At 35.1% G+C, this 17,566-nt stretch overlaps 1 protein-coding gene across 1 annotated transcript; it reads right to left on the bottom strand.

Moving 5' to 3' along the window:
- Positions 1-181: 181 nt before the first annotated feature.
- LOC125214556 (kinesin-like protein KIN-7D, mitochondrial) lies at positions 182-9,647 on the bottom strand. The gene is made up of 25 exons (XM_089068227.1): positions 8,902-9,647; positions 8,662-8,759; positions 8,241-8,330; positions 8,008-8,060; positions 7,454-7,519; positions 7,268-7,321; positions 6,974-7,033; positions 6,565-6,643; positions 6,324-6,391; positions 5,586-5,642; positions 5,317-5,421; positions 4,960-5,064; positions 4,610-4,717; positions 4,390-4,521; positions 4,065-4,247; positions 3,438-3,662; positions 3,095-3,232; positions 2,520-2,639; positions 2,357-2,407; positions 2,145-2,192; positions 1,884-2,030; positions 1,061-1,792; positions 839-968; positions 683-766; positions 182-506 (listed from the first exon to the last, which is right to left on the bottom strand). Exons 1-24 carry the CDS (start codon positions 9,237-9,239, stop codon positions 684-686), a joined length of 3,270 nt encoding a protein of 1,089 aa, XP_088924353.1. The 5' UTR covers positions 9,240-9,647; the 3' UTR covers positions 182-506; position 683.
- Positions 9,648-17,566: the final 7,919 nt, after the last annotated feature.

The following is a 17,566-nucleotide window of genomic DNA, read 5'->3' as shown; positions in this document are numbered from 1 at the left end:
AAAATAGTAGCAGTAGTGCTTATTAAAGTGAAAAGAGAGTAAAATATCACAAAATAAAATAAAAAATTTAGGAAAAAATATAAGAAAGAATCGCATAAAAGAGACTGAAAATATTGATATTTAACAAGAAAATGACTCATTTAATTTGGGCCATCTTTAAAATAAGTACGACTCAATTAACTTAAGACGAAAGTAACCATCTAACTAAACCCCATCAAAAAGGCTACGATCATTAATATTTTGACACGAGGATTCAACAGATTAGACTGATAAAACAGAATTACTGTGAATATTATGTACTGTTATATTTCTATACATTTTACTAATCTCACTCAAATTCAAAATGCATGCGCCTCATATCTCAAACGCGAGGCACCAGCACTTTTCCATATCTATCCCTCTCACAGTGATATACAAAGCTGTAGAATACATACAGTTGAACTAATGAAAGAACGGCACCTGCTGTTTTTCAGGAAAACAACGAGCAGGTAATGACGATCACGCCCCTGCAAGCACGAATCAACAGGAATTATGAACACTTTTGAAGCCAGCGTTATCACTTTGTTGAATAATACTCCCTCATTCTCAACTTAAAAGTGTCAATCACTTTCACTAAAACCCGTGTAAAGTCAAACTGAGACTCGTAAGTTGGGATGGAGGGAGTTATAAATAGAAATCGAACCTTAAGTAAAGGCAAAAATCCTATCAGAAATATTTGATCTGCAAATAGGACATTCTGTACAGGCAAGGGAACATGACCTGCATACTGCAGTAGTAAAGCATGAAGTTAGGAGTAGTATTTTGTATAATTAGAAATATATAAATCAATCAAACTTACAGCAAAAATGACGGCATGGGAGAAGCATTGCCGCGCTAGGTGACTCGAAACAAACTTTACACACGTGAGAATTCGCGTCACCATTCACGGTATACCTCATTTCCTTTTCTTTTATCTCCTGCATACGAGCCTGCGCGAATATGCAGGGATAATGCGGTGAGCTTCAAATAGCAATGCAAAAACATGATGATCATTAAAATGCATGGGATAGCAGTAATGGACCTTCAGGCGGACTACGAGAGGTTCTTCTTTGGGAGCATCTATGTGTGTTATTAAACTATCAGAAGCTTCCCTGTTTTCCGGGATTGGATTTGGATCCGTCTCAACAATGCCAATTTTCGGGACATTTATTTGATTGTTGTCCTCAGGCAGTCTGTCATTAGTTTTCTGTTCTTGCAGAGCACTCCCCTCTTTCTTTAGTTGAGCAACGAGCACCCACATGTTTGCTAGATCGCTCTCTAGTGCTGCCTCTCTCTTCTGTGCCTCTTCAAATTTTTTCCGGTATTCATTTTCCAGAACTTCCTTCTCAGCCAAGGCAGCCTCGAGAGTCACCTCTCGTTGCTTCCTTGCTTGCAGCTCCAACTTCAGATCATCAGAATCAAGACTCCACGATTCAAAGTCGCCACTAACCATTCCAGAAACATCATTTGGTCGGCTGGAGGCCCGACCTCTTCGGCCAGCTCTTTGTATTTCACTAAGCCTGCGGTTACCACTATTTCCCGAGCTTCTAGAGCTTAACTCACGAGCAGCCAATAATTCTTTTTCCAGCTTGGCATTTTGTACAGACAGCTTAGTAACTTCACCAGCTAAGTTCTTTAGCTCAACTGCGGCAGCAGATGCTAGTTCTTTAGCGTAAGAAGCTTCCTCGGATAATTTCTGATTCTGGACACGTAGCCCACTATTTTCCTCTAAAGTCTGAACATGCTCTAGCTTTAGTTTCTCATTTTCAATTTCCTGTTTTGTACAGAAAAGGTTTCAGTCTAACACCAAAGCAGATATACTGTGTGTAAATAAATCAACAAAATTGCCAATGAGTAGTTGTAACCTTTGATTGCACTTTCATTCTTAACTCGTCTGCACATTCGTCAGATACACACATTCCAAGCGTGGGTGTCTTCTTGTCATCAGATACTGAAGAAAGTTGGTGTTCTAAGAGCAGGATTTTTTCTTGCAGTTCCTTGTTCTCAGCACACTGATCGATCGAAAAGCAGATCCACATTATAAAACAGGATATTAACTTAAATTCAAAAGGGCAAATAAAACAAGTACTAGTAGAATTAATTACTATAAAAAATACTCCATATACCTTGTTCTGCAGTTGTTCTTGAAGAATACGGTTATCTGCTGACGTAATCTGCATTTCAAGGTTAAAAGGTGTCAAAAGGTGCACCTATTACTCTAGGCAAGTAGCAAATCAGAGATACTTTAGTGGAAGAAAGAACGATAAAAAACTTTTATAAATTGTCGTCGGATGGATAATAAATAGCATGAACCAGGAGGGAAGGAATAAAGAAACACCTCAAGCTCAAAACCCTTCTCACTGCATTGTGTCATCAGTTTCATGACCGTCTGCCACAGGAAAAGAATGAAAAGAAACTGTCAAGCTAGTACCAGAGGACTTCACATTCAATCTATAAGAGAACGGGGCAGCAAGTGTTTTTTTGAAATGATTAAGGATGACCTGCTGCATTTCAATCATGGATGCATTAGCAACAGAAGCTTCACTTCTCTCAACCATCCGTTGTTCTAAAGCTCTCATCTGTTTTCTCTTTTCTTGTATTTCATGCTCCAAGTTTTCAACCTGAGAATCAAATGCAAGAAACATCTTTTAGAATTCGAAATCATCGCTCAGATTCTAGCAAATACAGCATATAACAAACACACTTCCAAGTATCATACAGGACCATATTTGCAACTTCATTATGGCTAGTGCCCTCTTGCGTGGTGAACTGTCAGAAACGTAAGCTTTCCATATTTGAGTAGTACAAGATAATATATTCAATATATAATGAGTTTCAAGTCAGGAAAGATTTCACCTACTAATACTGTCTCATGTTGCACATCTTGTTATTAATATTATCAGTAACAGCAATTTGACAAACTAATACTGACATTGTGTAGAGCTAGATTAATGTTCACCAAGACAGTGTTTTTATTTGTTGAACACGGATGAATGTGGCATTACATATTTCAAAGTTAAAACATGGAATAATTAAAATAGACACATGGTACTTTAAAAAGAAAATTGAGAAGTACCTGATCTTTTGAGCTATCGGGATCATTTACAGATTGGTCTACCAGACGCTTTAGAGTACTTGTGCTGAGTGCAATCTCTTCTGCAAGCATCTTAACTTGCTCAACAAGGAGATCCATCTCATCTGATGACATACCATCCTACATCACAAATAAATAATTAAATGGCTGGGAGAACCAAACGAGTATTCAAACTTAAGCATTGTACATATGCCAGGATCTCAAGGGTCCAAGGACAAAACATTTCAGATAACTTTAGAACACGACTATAAAGCAAATTTAAGATCAACGAAATCAATTGGGAGATAAAAGCAAATAGTTTAGAGGATAAAGGTTGGATACATACAACATGCAGCTTTGACATAGAAGACAGTCCACTAATAAGTTCACCCGCTTGAGTTGTTTCAGATGTAGTACTGCCAGCTAGTGATATATCCTCATTCCATCTGCTGGATGATCTTATGTGCTTCACAATATATGCGTCCGATGAGGTTGTTAAACAAGAGGGTGGAGAATCTTTTTGGTTCTCATGGTAGAGTTTCAAAGAGCCATTATGCACGGTATCCAACTTCTGCCATAGAAATACAAAAAATGTTGAACGAGTTACTGAAAATTGGTTTCTGTTAGGAGCATCCTAGAGGCTAGAACACATGTAGAATTCAGAGCAAATAAACCAATAAATTACTAGTATTTAGTGCAATTAGTAAAGCAAGCTCTGATGACGGTTATCCAGTTCTATAGCGATCTTAACAGTTTCGTTACAGTCACATAATTTATGAGTGCTTTGTGAACAATTTTGAGAGAAAGATAGTAAACAATTAAAGCTAAATCACTTGGAGAGAAAGGCTAATCTGACTGTATCCGTTTACTGATAAACAACAAAGTTTAGTTTCAAGGCAATGACAACCACCACAAGGGCAAAAACAAGAGCAAGTGCATTTGCTTGAACATTCCTTGCGAAATAACAACTTACTTCATCCTCAGCAGCAGAAAGACTCCTTTGATGAGAGGGAATGTCGTTTATGTAACCCGGGACCGTGTTTTTCGAGGAGACGAGGATCAGTTTTGTTAGCCTCTGAATTCTACTCATTAGAGCAGCCTTGGCATCTTCCTCTTCCTCTAGTCTTGACTGCATTTTAAATTGCCCTTCTTCTAACTGTAAAATGAATATAGATGGCAGTAATAAGCTAAACATTGATACTATTCCACCAAAAACAGATCAAGACTCCAGAAACAATGGTAATGATTTGGCAAGCATTCACCACCCTAAGCATTTTGAAAATAAGAGTAAACTATACCTGTTGCTTTAAAACAATAATATCTTCATGGCTAACACCTTCAAGCATCCCCCTCTTAAGTTGATCAAGTTCTTCTTTGAGAGATGATATTTCTCTTTGATACTTCTTAATCAACGATTTTTCATCAATAATCTGAAATTGAAATATTTAAATAAATACCAAGGCAATTGACCACTCAATATATGAATATAACTACAAACATACATGTTTACAGACTCACCCTATTACGCGAGGCATTGATTTCAACACGTTTTGCCCTGCTGGCAAATTTTAAGGTGTTATGTGTCTCCTCCATATTGCTTGATGCTGGAGTGATCGTACAAATAAGCTGAGGATATAAAGTATCATGATTTTAAAACTAAGCATTTCAACCAGTATAGTCCAGTCATAAAATTTAAAACTCAAATCGAGGCTTGAGGTAACTAAGTAGATAAAAGAACAAAATAAATGTTGGCTCGATCTCTAGATAAATGTTTTAGAAACAAATACGTGATTGAATGATAATTTCATAATTAAAATTGAAAGACAGTACAATTTTTTTGCTATAAATTAAAGTTATCCCATGCTCACCGAAACATGTCCTTGCCCACTTAGTGAGGATTGTAGAAGGCGTGTAAGCTTTGAATCCCGATAAGGAACATGGGATGCCTTTCCTTCACTAAGTTTTCCAATTACCTTCAAATTTTAGAAAATTGAGATCATCAGAGTACAAAATACACATGGCAACAAATATCAGAATTCAGAGAAGAAATTTGTATGCCAATGCAATTTTAAATAACTTGCTATATGCCAGTGCATGTGACATGGCAATAAAAATAAGAAAAAGTGTAATTGTACCAAACTACAAGTAGAGGAAAATGGACCAACTACCAACAGATATTTGCCTTCAGCTTAAGAAAACATAGCAAAGTAAGTTCCGATACTCACAGTTCCAAGAGTTAGAAGACTTTTATTGATATACGATCCTTCCTTTCTCCTTATCCCAGTTGTTTCAGTTTTTGAACTTTCAGACCCCGCAAGATCAATTAAGTTCTGCATAACAAAAGTAGGAGTATGGGTAGATTTTCATCAAAGACTGAGGATTTGAATGTAATAAAATTCCTCTATGGACAGAATATCAAATTATCAAATATAGTGTATGGCAAGAAGAGAGGGGTTGTTTCCAGCATTCAAATGCAATTGAAGGATGTGCGCACCAATTGTGAGAAAATAACTCCATCATAATCATCTCCATGGTTACTACTCTCGATCATCTGGAACAGTATGAACAAGCATACTCAAAGTTAGGTGGTGGAAGATCAGAAGGCAGAATAATAACAAAGACATCGGTGCATCAATAGATACCATTGAAGAAGAATATATGCTATTATATTACTAACAACCTACAAAGTAAAGGGGGATCATGTATAAAGGGAAGGTCAGAACAAAATCTGCATATTACCAATACATTCAGTTGAGAAATATTAATGAAATTAAATAGTTTTAAGAGGCATCAAACTTGATATTTCAGGTTTCCAGTTCACTAACAATTCATGCTTCACTCTGCACTCATTTGCCTAATTTTTGCAATTTATATTGGATCACTTCCCAGTTACACTCATTCAATTACCACCATGAAATGGACTAGCCTATTTTATGCTGAAATTTAAATATAAATGCCAACATGCAAATGGTCACCACTGCCCTTATGGTCCTATGCTCAATTTCTCATAAGTCATAAGGAATATGATTTCCCATTCACCCCGAGAAGATCAAATAAGATGACAAAGTAACTGATTATGCAACAATTAAACCAAGCTATAAAATGAAGTGAATGAAAATGAAAACGAAAACGAAAACAAAAACAAAAACAAAAACAGTTACATTTATCTTTTCATTAAAGAAATCAGGTATAATGGAACTTAATAAAGAACTAATCCGAACAGGATATGTACCAATGTGAATATAGTATGGCTACGGCTGCTAAAGAGGTTGAAATTATTTGATCCAACGTGTCGATGCTCTGCAATTGTAATGAGCGTAGAAAAAATTGTTGCCATCAGATTGAGATGTAATGTAATAATCATATAAAATTTCAATAGTTGCACTATATGACGCACTATGTATGTAAAGCCCGAGGAGCAAATAAACACACAAACACGTGAACCGACATTCACACAGCACACTACAATATACCTTCTCCTGCAGCAATAAATGAAAGGACGTGGCCAGGGGATAAAACAACTTCTTCCTTTATGCCCTCAACGTAAGTTCCCTGCATATATTAAAAAGGTGGGATGAAATGATATCAGTCCTGTGTAAGCGTTAGTACAAAAATAAAAGGTTTTAATCTAATGAAAACTCAAGGATTTTCAGATTACAGCTACTATGCAAGAATAACTCCTACAAATAGAAGTACTGTAAAGGATTACTAAAGAGTTTCAGCTATTAAAAAGTGCAGTCTCATATATTTGGCGAAAACCATTACTTAAAGCAATTTGTGTGTCCTGAAACTTTGAAAGGAAGATATAACATGGATGAAATTCACCAATTGACCTACAGTAAAGGGTAATGTAGAGATAAAGACAATTAGTATGAAATAAACCTGCGCATCTTCTCTCACACGCAAATTTTGGCCAGTGGGATCTAGTAAGTCATTGATCACCTGATGAAAAAGGTATTCAGTATCGTGAAGTTTTAACAATCCACAATAATTGCATACATATTGTTGATTCAAATCTCAAGAGTTAGCAGTGGCATATGTGACTGTGTCTGGTGAGAATGAGTGAAGTGGTTTTTCTTTATTAAGTAGTATTAATTTAACCTACATGCAAAGAACATGAATACGAAAAATCTTAAAATATACTGATGATATGATAATCATTAAAAATATACTAACCTCGTTGTAAATTTCAAGATATGACACTCGGAGTAGGAATTCGCGACCTGGCGTCTGAAAGGAAATTACTATCAGCCATTATACATTGATTTTACACTATATTATCTAATTGCATCAACAAATGAATTAAAAAACTAAAAACATAATATTGTTTGGGCAAGCACAAAAGGTTATGGGCAAACATACATCTTGGATTATGCTGAAGACATCCTTTATAGCCAATGGTATGATCCCTGGAGAATTTTGATCTCCCTGATAAGAAATGTTGAGAAAAAATAATGAAACATCATATTCATAACTCCCAAATTTCTTTTATAATTTTCTATTGAAACATAATGAAACATCAATAGAAGCCCCAAGACAATAAGAAAACAGAACAAGCAGAGCAGGCAGAGCAGAACAGGTAGAGAACGGTGACAGTCTTTATATTGTAAATAATGGATAATTAAACATATTCCATGCTTCATGCTTGGGAACAAAATGAATTATATAAAGGACTTTTGAGTGTTCATTATATATAAGTTAATGTCAGTTGAACCGACAAAACAAACTAAAAGGCACATAGGAGTCTACTACACCCTCAAATTTCAACCAAATATGCCTCAAAAAGCTTCAGTGCAGCGCAATCACACAACATCAAATTCAACATATATCCACTGCTTATGTTTTTGATAAGGACTATAACCTCTGTAAAACTGAAAAAGAATACCATATTCCTTTGTGTACCAATTTTAACTTACATGCATAGTGTGTGTCTTCCCACTACTGGTGACACCATAAGCAAATACAGTTCCTGCATATGGACTTTATCAGTGCTAATTTGCAGAAAATTTAGAGTATAAACTATAAATCAGTTAAGTAATCTGCCCAATGGGGACAAGAACAGCTGGCATGCAAGGCTTAAAACATGATTCAATAGCAACCTAATCATGCATGGCTTGAAAAGGTCGGAGTGTAAGTGAGTTTGGCATACCATTTACACCGTCCATTGCAGCCTTAACTACAGGTCGAGCAGCTACTTCGTAAACTTCCAGAGTATTTGTATTCGATCCAAAAACTCTATCTGTTAGGAAAACGAATATGCAAATGGCAAAACATCATAGTTAGATAGTATAATTTCATTTTGTTGGATAATATTGTCCCCCACAAAACTATAAAACTAATGTGCACTGGCAATCACTAGTCAATCATTTTTACTCCAAAACCTAAATAACAATGGATTCTAGTACGAGTTTATGCATTATAATACTGCCATTTCCACGGCTCAGCCATTACACTGATTGCAGTTCACAGAATTGAGAATGCGAAATCCAGAAAGCAATGACGATCTGTAACTCCAAAGTATCATAATAGGAGTAAACAATATGGATGGACCAAAAGTAAACGAACTTTACCGAATGCATATGCCGTCATTGGATTAAACTCATTCCGCACGATTTTCTCACCGTCTGCATACCATGCGACCTCATCTCCTCTCTGATATTCCCTTTCACTGCATCAACACAGCATAACAATGCAAATGAAAGTTAATTGGCTCAGTTTCCTCAAATTCCTAAACCTAACCTCAGACCTTTCCCCAAATTCAGAAGTTCAAAAATCAACCAAAATCAGATCTATCATTCAATTGAAATCACCTCAGAGGTCGAAATCTAACTGTCACTGAAATGCTATCCCCCGATCTCGAAGCGCTCTCCAACGGCTCACCGATCAGCTGCTCCTCCATCGACGGAAAAGCCACTGGCGCGCGGCTTCGCGAATAGTCGCCACCTTTGCGATTAGACGCCGTGGATCTAGAGCCGTAACCTCCGCTGCCACCGGCGCCGTAGAAAGATGTCGCCGAAGAGGAGCATGAGCGCGGCATTAAACGACCGTTCATCATCGATGACGACGACGACGTAGATGAATAAGGAGTCGACGGTTTCCGATTACCGAACGGAGAGCTGCTCCTTCCTCTCGAAGACGAAGCCGCCATTTCTTCAAACACAACAAATTGAATAACAACTCACGGTATACGACTATAAACAATTGCTCGGCTTGCCTTAGTCAATGCGATTATGCAATGCAAACGTAGGCATCAGAGATTAGGAGAATTTTCAACAACACGAATGTTGTGTCAGAAATCACATGGCACGAATCAGCAAAGTGAATTAGATTGCTCTAATTTTGGAATTTCGTAACTCCTTTTTCCAGCCCCAACGCCTTGTGATATACACAATCTTCAGCAGTATTCACTCACACACACGAATGCGTGTCTGTGAGTGAAGAGAGAGATGGATTAACTCGTTGTTTCTTCTTCTTAAAGACAAAGAAGAATTGCAGAGTATATGAAGAGAGAGAGAGTAATGAGTGATGAAGATGAGAGGTGGACTAGCGAGGAGTGAAAACGACGGGAGGTAAAATTATGTATTTGTATCAATTTTATATTGTATCATTTGAATTTAAATTATGAAGTACTCCTATAATTTATAAAAATACAACTATATGACTTTGACTTCTCTTTTATTTATAGATAAAATATTGATTTTGTTAGGCCAGAATTTTATATTTGAATCTATTTCCTATTGTAGGTCATTTGAATTTAAATGCTTTCAATAATGTTATTAGAAAAAATTCTGAGTTTTGACTTTTCTTTCATTTTTAGACAAATTATTGATTTTGTTTCGCCAAATTTGACTCCTAACGTTAAAATTAACTGAAAAATTTATGAAAGTTAGATTTGTTTGCAAGTAATATTTTATGACAAATACATTATTAATATTTTTCAACTAAATTATTTTCTATATTAATAAACGACATTATTTCATTCAATATTAGGTGGTGATGTTAAGAATGATATCTTGATTCTCAAATAATTTCACTAAAAAGATTTCATCATGAAATGATTACAAACAAATCCATATATCACAACTTTTACTAAAGTTTAAAAGTATAGAATGAACAAGAATTTTGCAACATAATTTGCTTAACTACTATACTACTCATTTTATTCGTGAATCTCTACCATACCCATCCTGGCTGAATAGGGTCCGGCCCATTAAGTTCCAAATGTCTTTGAAATTGGGACATTTGAAAGTACTAATCCATTGGGCCCGAAGTGAAAGAACATACGAAGCCCATAGTACTTTTATTTTTTATTGGAATTTAATTGAAAAATAAAATTAATATGCTTCACAACTTTAATGGAGTAATCAAACAATGAATATATTATTTGTATTTTCTAATCAAACAATGAATATGGGAATTTATCCCAATTATCCCATGGCAAAAGATATCAAACACTTTTACGTGATATATTGTTTGTATTTTCTAATCAAAAAATGCTATATTTTCTGTAAAGGTATAGTACTTTCATAGTTTTCTCAGTCGAGAGTGATTAATTAGTAACTAATTAGTAATTATAAATTAAGATCAAATCTTAGTTATTAAATTAAGAGATTTAGTGGTTGAAATAATACCACATGAATTAAATTTTAAATTAAATTATTATGTAAATATAAAGGGTATTAATGTCAATTTCCTCTCATTAAAATCATCTCAAAACTTTAAATTAATGTAACTCTCTCTATTTAAATTATTTTTTCGCAAAAAATATATCAAATTAAAGATAATTTTATAAGGATTCCAACGATATCTCAATCGCATATGTTTCGACGATATTCGGGTGATGAAATTTGATAAATTATATTTCATTTTTTTTATATACTGATAAGCCGATTTTATCAATAAATGCAAAAAAAATTCAATATATGCAAAATCTCAATATAGTGTAGGTAAAATATCAATAAAAATGTGTTAATATTTTCTTGTCCGTGTGTTGATATTCTAATGTCATATTGTTGATATTTGTAATACACTATATTGATATAAAAAAGAATAAAGGCCAAAATAACTGGTCCTGAACAAATGGTCATTTTATGATTTTGGTCATAAACTTTATCTTTTGAATTTTTTGGTTCTGCACATTTCAAATCGGATCACAATTGGTCCTCCGTTAACAGTTCCGTTAATATTTAACAGTCAACGGTATTAAATCCGATTTTGACCAAATTAAATTTTTAAATATGATTAATTACTCCCTAATTTCATCTTCTCCCTCTCTTCTCTCTCACATCATGTTCACCGCCACCGTATGCAATTACCGCCGCCGCTGCTTCTTTGTCGCCGTGAGTCCAGTTAGAGCAACTGCGGACAGCCACCGTCACCCCATCTTTCACTCTCCCCCCTCCGATTCTCCCCTTATCTGTCACACCTCCGTCACTCTCTCTTGCTGCTGTTGCCGACATATTGTCGCCACTTGCAGGCATCGCCGCCGCTGCACTCTTGGAGTTTCACCAGCCCGCTGCTGCGAGGCTGCTGATCGGAGTAGGAGTAGTCGCCGTCCAGCCCCGCATCAACTTGGTTTGAAATCGAGATGGAATTGAGAATCCTCATTGCTGATTTTCGACTCACATAACTCTCTGCTATCACTCAGGGCTGGGGCTGGTCTCGATGCACCAGCAACAGCGAATCGCGAGGCACCTAACAGCAGCCCTATTTCGAGCAGGAGACGACGGGTGCTGGAGTGATGGCGACCAAATCGCCGAGAAAAGTTGGGTAAGGAGTTGTCTGATCAGGAAGGCCAATGACGACGATGCTGATGGAGTATTTGTAGTCGGCGGCGACTTCGTCACTGAGAGTGGAGGAAAGGAGAAGGAGAGGGCAACGAATTGGAGTGGTTCGCTGATTTGTGAAGGAGAAGGAGAGGGCGGCGAGGAATCAGAATTAGGGAATTAATTAGTGTGTTAAAAATCATAATTAAAAGTGTAATTTGGTCAAAAATGGGTTAAACCCGTTGACTGTTATAAAATTAAAGGAACTATTGACGGAGGACCAATTGTGATCCGATTTAAAATGTGCAGGACCAAAAAATCCAAAAGATAAAGTTTAAGACCAACATCATAAAATGGTCATATGTTCAGGACCAGTTTTGGCCTTTACTCTATAAAAAACATCCACGAAAATTATCATATGATAACATAATGATGATATTACCATTTTGTTGATATTTTGTCTACTACTCCATTTATTAAAATTTGTGAGTTTTAATCTCATCCATTCATTTTAAAATCCAAGGATGTAGATTTAGTCTTAGTTTTGGATTATGGTGTTATAATCATTAGAAGAGGACCCCTTCCTCCGTCTCTAACGAATATGCATTTTGGGATCGACATAGATTTTAATGTAAAATTGGTAAAGTAAGAGATAGATAGAGATAAAAGTAATTAAAGTAATGTTAGTAGAGAATGAGTCTCGTCTCGTTAAAGAGAAAAGACTTTTCAAAATTAAAATATATATATTCTCATATAACGGACTAAAGAAAAGAGTATATATTATTATGGGAGGGAGTACTACTATTATTTAACTAATCTATGGTGGCGCTTCACGTTTGATTCACGCTTAGATATATTCACCAACCAAAAATTGATCTATGGTGGCGCTTCACGTTTGATGTCACGCTTAGATATAATTACCAACCAAAAATTGGTGCGTTACAGTTGCCAACAAAATTAATTAAGCTTAATGGCATGTTCATTTAATTTTAGTTGTGAGATAGGAGTAGATCATAAATTAACTAAAATTATGCTTTTTTAATTCTTGTTTTCCTTTTATAAAACTCAGTTCATTGTGACCAACTCCAATTTATATCTTCAGGACATAGTTTTCTTATAAAGAGTATAAACTTATTTTCTTGGTGGAAATTTTAATTATGAATTAGTACATAATTATTGCTCGGGCCTGTGATTGTTTTTAAGGTCCATAAGTAATTATAACTTACTATTCTCCACGAATTAAACACGTATAAATTTAACTAAAAATTATTTTCTTGATAGTAATTTGCGAAGTTAGTGGAATAGGTGTCCCACAGAGCACTTGTATATATTAATTTTAATTTTAATGTGAGTGAAATGAGTTAGTGGAAGGTTATTTGTGGTAAAAGTGAACTGAGACTCTTAATCGCGGACGGACTAAAATGGAAAAACGAGACTCCTATTCGCGGACGGAGGGTGTACGCATTAATTTATTTTTCAGAAGTACTTAGTTTGTTAGTTAATTTGACTTCGAGTATATTTCAATTTCCTTCATAGATTAAATTTTGTTTACGTTTATTAGTATATTTCCTTTTAGTATTAGGATTTCACAGGCCTATATAAACACCCCTTCCTCTTTCAATTTCCTTCCTAGATGAAATTTTATTTACGTTTAGTAGTATATTTCCATGCTTTTAGCATTAGGATTTCATACGCCTATATAAGCACCCCTTCCTTTTTCAATTTCCTTGGAACTCGTTTTTGCACAAATATCGCCTTTTTCTACCATTTAATTGCGATTTTCTTGAATTGATCTTTTATACTATAGCAAATATAGTCTTTTTGTACCTTTTGTTGGACCTATATATATATCATCCCAAAACCGAAAAACAAATCATTGTGATCATCTCTCTCTGCGATGGCACATGAAAATCAAAATTCAAAAACCCTCAACCCTTTGGCACCGGAATACATTCCGATTAGTATCTCCGGAATCACCCCATCCCTCCCGCCGCTGCAACCCCCGTCGTTTCTTCCACCACACCAATTCCACACATACTCCGCCGCCCCTCAAAGCCAAGCCTTCTACCCCGCCCCACTCCCGCCGCATCAATTCCGGCCATACTACACCCACAACCCCGCCCCTCCGCCGCCGCGATCAACTTGGGGAAGGAGAGAGAGACGCCGCGAGCAGTTCTCGCAGCGCGACGTGCGCAATGCGGAGAGCAAGCACCAAATCGTGCCTCTAACACGCGATGAAGAGGCTACTACTGTTATGATCAAGAACATCCCTTACAATTGCAGGTAACAAAAAAAAAAATCGTTAACATAATTTTAGTCGAGACACCAAGAATTAGAAACACAAATTAGCTATTCTTTTTATGCAATTTCTTTCGATTTGTTGGGGGTTTTTTATAGTTGAATAAGCACTTACATAATTTTAATTGAGATACCAAGAACGAAGACATATACCTAGAAACACAAATTGGTATCTAAAATATCATTAATTAGCTATTCTTTTTAAGTGTAATTTATGCAATTTCTTTCGATTTGTTGGGGTTTTTTACAGTTGAATAAGCATCAAATTGTGCTTAACACTTAAAAAAAATCGTTTCTATAATTTTAATTGAGATGCCAAGAGCGAAGACATAAACCTAGAAACACAAATTGGTATCTAAAATATCATTAGTTATTCTTTTTTAGTGTAATTTATGCAATTTGTTTCGATTTGTTGGGGTTTTTAAGAGTTGAATGTTTGATTAATTATTGCAATTTTTGTGTAATAAGCTTTTCTCTTTCTATCTCTAGAAGGAAAGAGCTGATCACTATGCTTGATGACTTCTGCAAAAATCAGAACGCGAGAAACGAGACACAAGAAACTCCCTCGCCTTGCGCTTACGATTACCTATACTTGCCGATTGATTTTTGGTATGTAAATCTAGCTTCAAAAACTAGGTTTGATTGGATTTCCTTAAATATTAAAATAAATTTTATTATTTCCTTATTAGTAAAAGTAATTTTAAGGATGCATGTTTTCAATTTAACTTAGATATTCATATTAAGTTTACTACTCCTAGTATATTATTTCCATGTTAAATTGTCCCTTTTATAGTTTTAAAAATTATTTCAAAGATTCATGTTAAATTTGTACATAATTTCCAATTTAATGTAGAGATGAGAAAATATCCAAGGAAAAGATTCTATTTTCCTAAATTTGTGGGGGATATTACTGATTCCATATGAAAAAAGTTACTACTACTATTTTTTCTGAAGTTATTGCAAAACAATAAATATGTGGAGTACTACTCATATTTATAAACTGATTTATCTAGTATACTAATTTTTGTACATACATCACTATTCCGATTAATACTCTTACACATGCATATTTTATTAGATTTTTTTTCCTTACATGTTGCATGGAACATATGATTCAGACAATTTTGCTGAAGTTACATGCATGTTGCTGATTTACTACAATTTTGACCATGACAAAAAAAAGGACTAGAAAAAGCAGAGGTTACGCATTTGTAAACTTCACCACCTCAAGAGCTGCGTGGGAATTCCACGACTGCGTTCACCTCACATATTGGGGTTTTCATCACCGACCAAATTGGCAAAAGAAAATCGAGATTGTCTGCGCCGAAATCCAGGTACTATATGAATAATGTGTTCATCTTATAAGTTAAAATCAAAATCATAATAGTATAAAAAATAATGTGACGAATTCTTGTATGTCTATATAGGGCAAGGAAGACGCGGTGAGCCATTTTTCGGAGTCGGTGTTTGAGTGCGAAACCGACGAGTATCTACCGGTGTGCTTCAGCCCGGCAAGGGATGGCTCCGGGTATCCCGCTGAGCTTATCGTAATTGGAAAACGGCTACCCGTTGTTGAACGCCAGAGCTACATTAATCACAACTAAGATGCTACGATAATGATGATGTAGTTTAGTAAGTATGCAGTTAACATATATAGTTAGTTAGTTAATTAGTTGCAACTTAACTATTTAATCACCAACGGTCTTTCAATTTTAGCATAGTAGGGATGATTCCGGCCCTATTTGTGGTCTAAGACTAGGTCGGATTAGGACCGGAATCATCACCGTTTCATTGTTATGCTAACATCGAAAGATTGTACTCCCGAAAAAGTGCGAATTGAGTTATGCTCATTTTTCAAATTGTGCAAAACTCGAGTCATGTTTGTTGTTTCGGAAATATAAAAATGTGGAATTTAGCCACTTTTAAGGTTTCTATTTGAAGAATGTTTTCCTTATGTTATATGTATAATTTTTAATTTTATAGTAAATGTTGCTAGAATTGTGAAAATATCTGTGATATTGTGACAAGAATCACAAGATTGTGAGATGGAGAATTTTCGTTCTCGAGTAGTGAAAATCACTCATTATCACTCTTTATTTAGCCAAAGAAATCACATGTACAAGGGTATTTTCTTCATTAAAAATATAAATCTATGTATTAAGAGTTACATTTATTTATGTACTAAAAAAATATCCTTTTGAGCATGCATTTAGATCTCATCATTATGGACTGCTGCTCGATTGTTCTGCCCTTTGCAGTCTGCAATCCGCAGTCTTTGTAGATCTCTGCTCACATCATGCACACGTTTATTAATCATTATACTACAACCATAGCTCTCTCCCACCGTGACTACAGTCATCTAAAGGTAATTGCTGTTAAACAATACTCCTACTGTTTTACCCAATATTTGAAAAGGTGTAAATTGAAAAAAAAATAATAAAATTTGGTGGTTAATTTTACAGCCTTTTAACAATAGCTAATTTTATTGTAATGCTGATATTTTCTTAATTATTTCATTAATTTAGATTCAATGAATATTTTATTTGGAATTTGATTTTTGCAAGTTTGTACTCACGAAAGCTATTGTATTTAGTGTATGATAATACTCCCTCCGTCCCAGTTTAAGAGTCACATTTTGCCATAAAAGTTTGTCCCAATTTAGGAGTCACATTTAGAATCTTTCATATTTGGACATAAAATTTTACGCATTATTCATCAAAATTACACTCAAATGTCATTATCTACATAAAAATAAATCCAAAAAAATTGAAAAACCAAAAATTCAAACCATCTCACTTTCCACCAATTCACTTCATTTATTATCCACTCTACCAGTTTCTTAAACCCGTGGCATAACTAACTGGCACTCATAAACTGGGACGGATGAAGTAGTATAGAATATAAGGTTATGCTAAGTACTGTAGCTTTCGAATGATCATAATTTCTCTCAAAAATAAAAAATTGTTTGGAAAATAAAAAAAAACATAAAAAATTTATTGTAATTGACAGTATTTTTACTAAAATTTAAAAACTTAGGAGTAGTTTTTTTTTAGAAGTTGTGCTTTTGCAAACACCATAATAGGCGTCACAATGCAACAGCCTGAGCAATATTTAGTTTTTTTCAAAGAAGAAAAATAAAACTTAGGTCTCAGTCGAATTTTGTAGAAAAATATGATATGGATGCATTTGTTGATATTTCAAATATGTAGTGGCTGTTCATATTCCGTTTTAGTGATAAATAAAAGTAATGACGTAATTAGTCAGATAAAGATAAAATACAAGCATATGGTCATCATGATTGTGCATGCTTTCCTCTCTCTCTCTCTCTCAAACTATACGTACATTGCACACATACACACAATACAACCACCTCTACGTATATTGCACACATCACAGACCATAAATGCAAATA

This window comes from Salvia hispanica, chromosome 3 (assembly GCF_029641045.1).
Source record: "Salvia hispanica isolate PSC_SH4W2 chromosome 3, Shi_PSC_v1, whole genome shotgun sequence".
Taxonomy (NCBI): Eukaryota; Viridiplantae; Streptophyta; class Magnoliopsida; order Lamiales; family Lamiaceae; genus Salvia; species Salvia hispanica.
The sequence above is the reverse complement of the archived record's forward strand: the minus strand, read 5'-3'. Positions and strand labels throughout refer to the sequence as shown.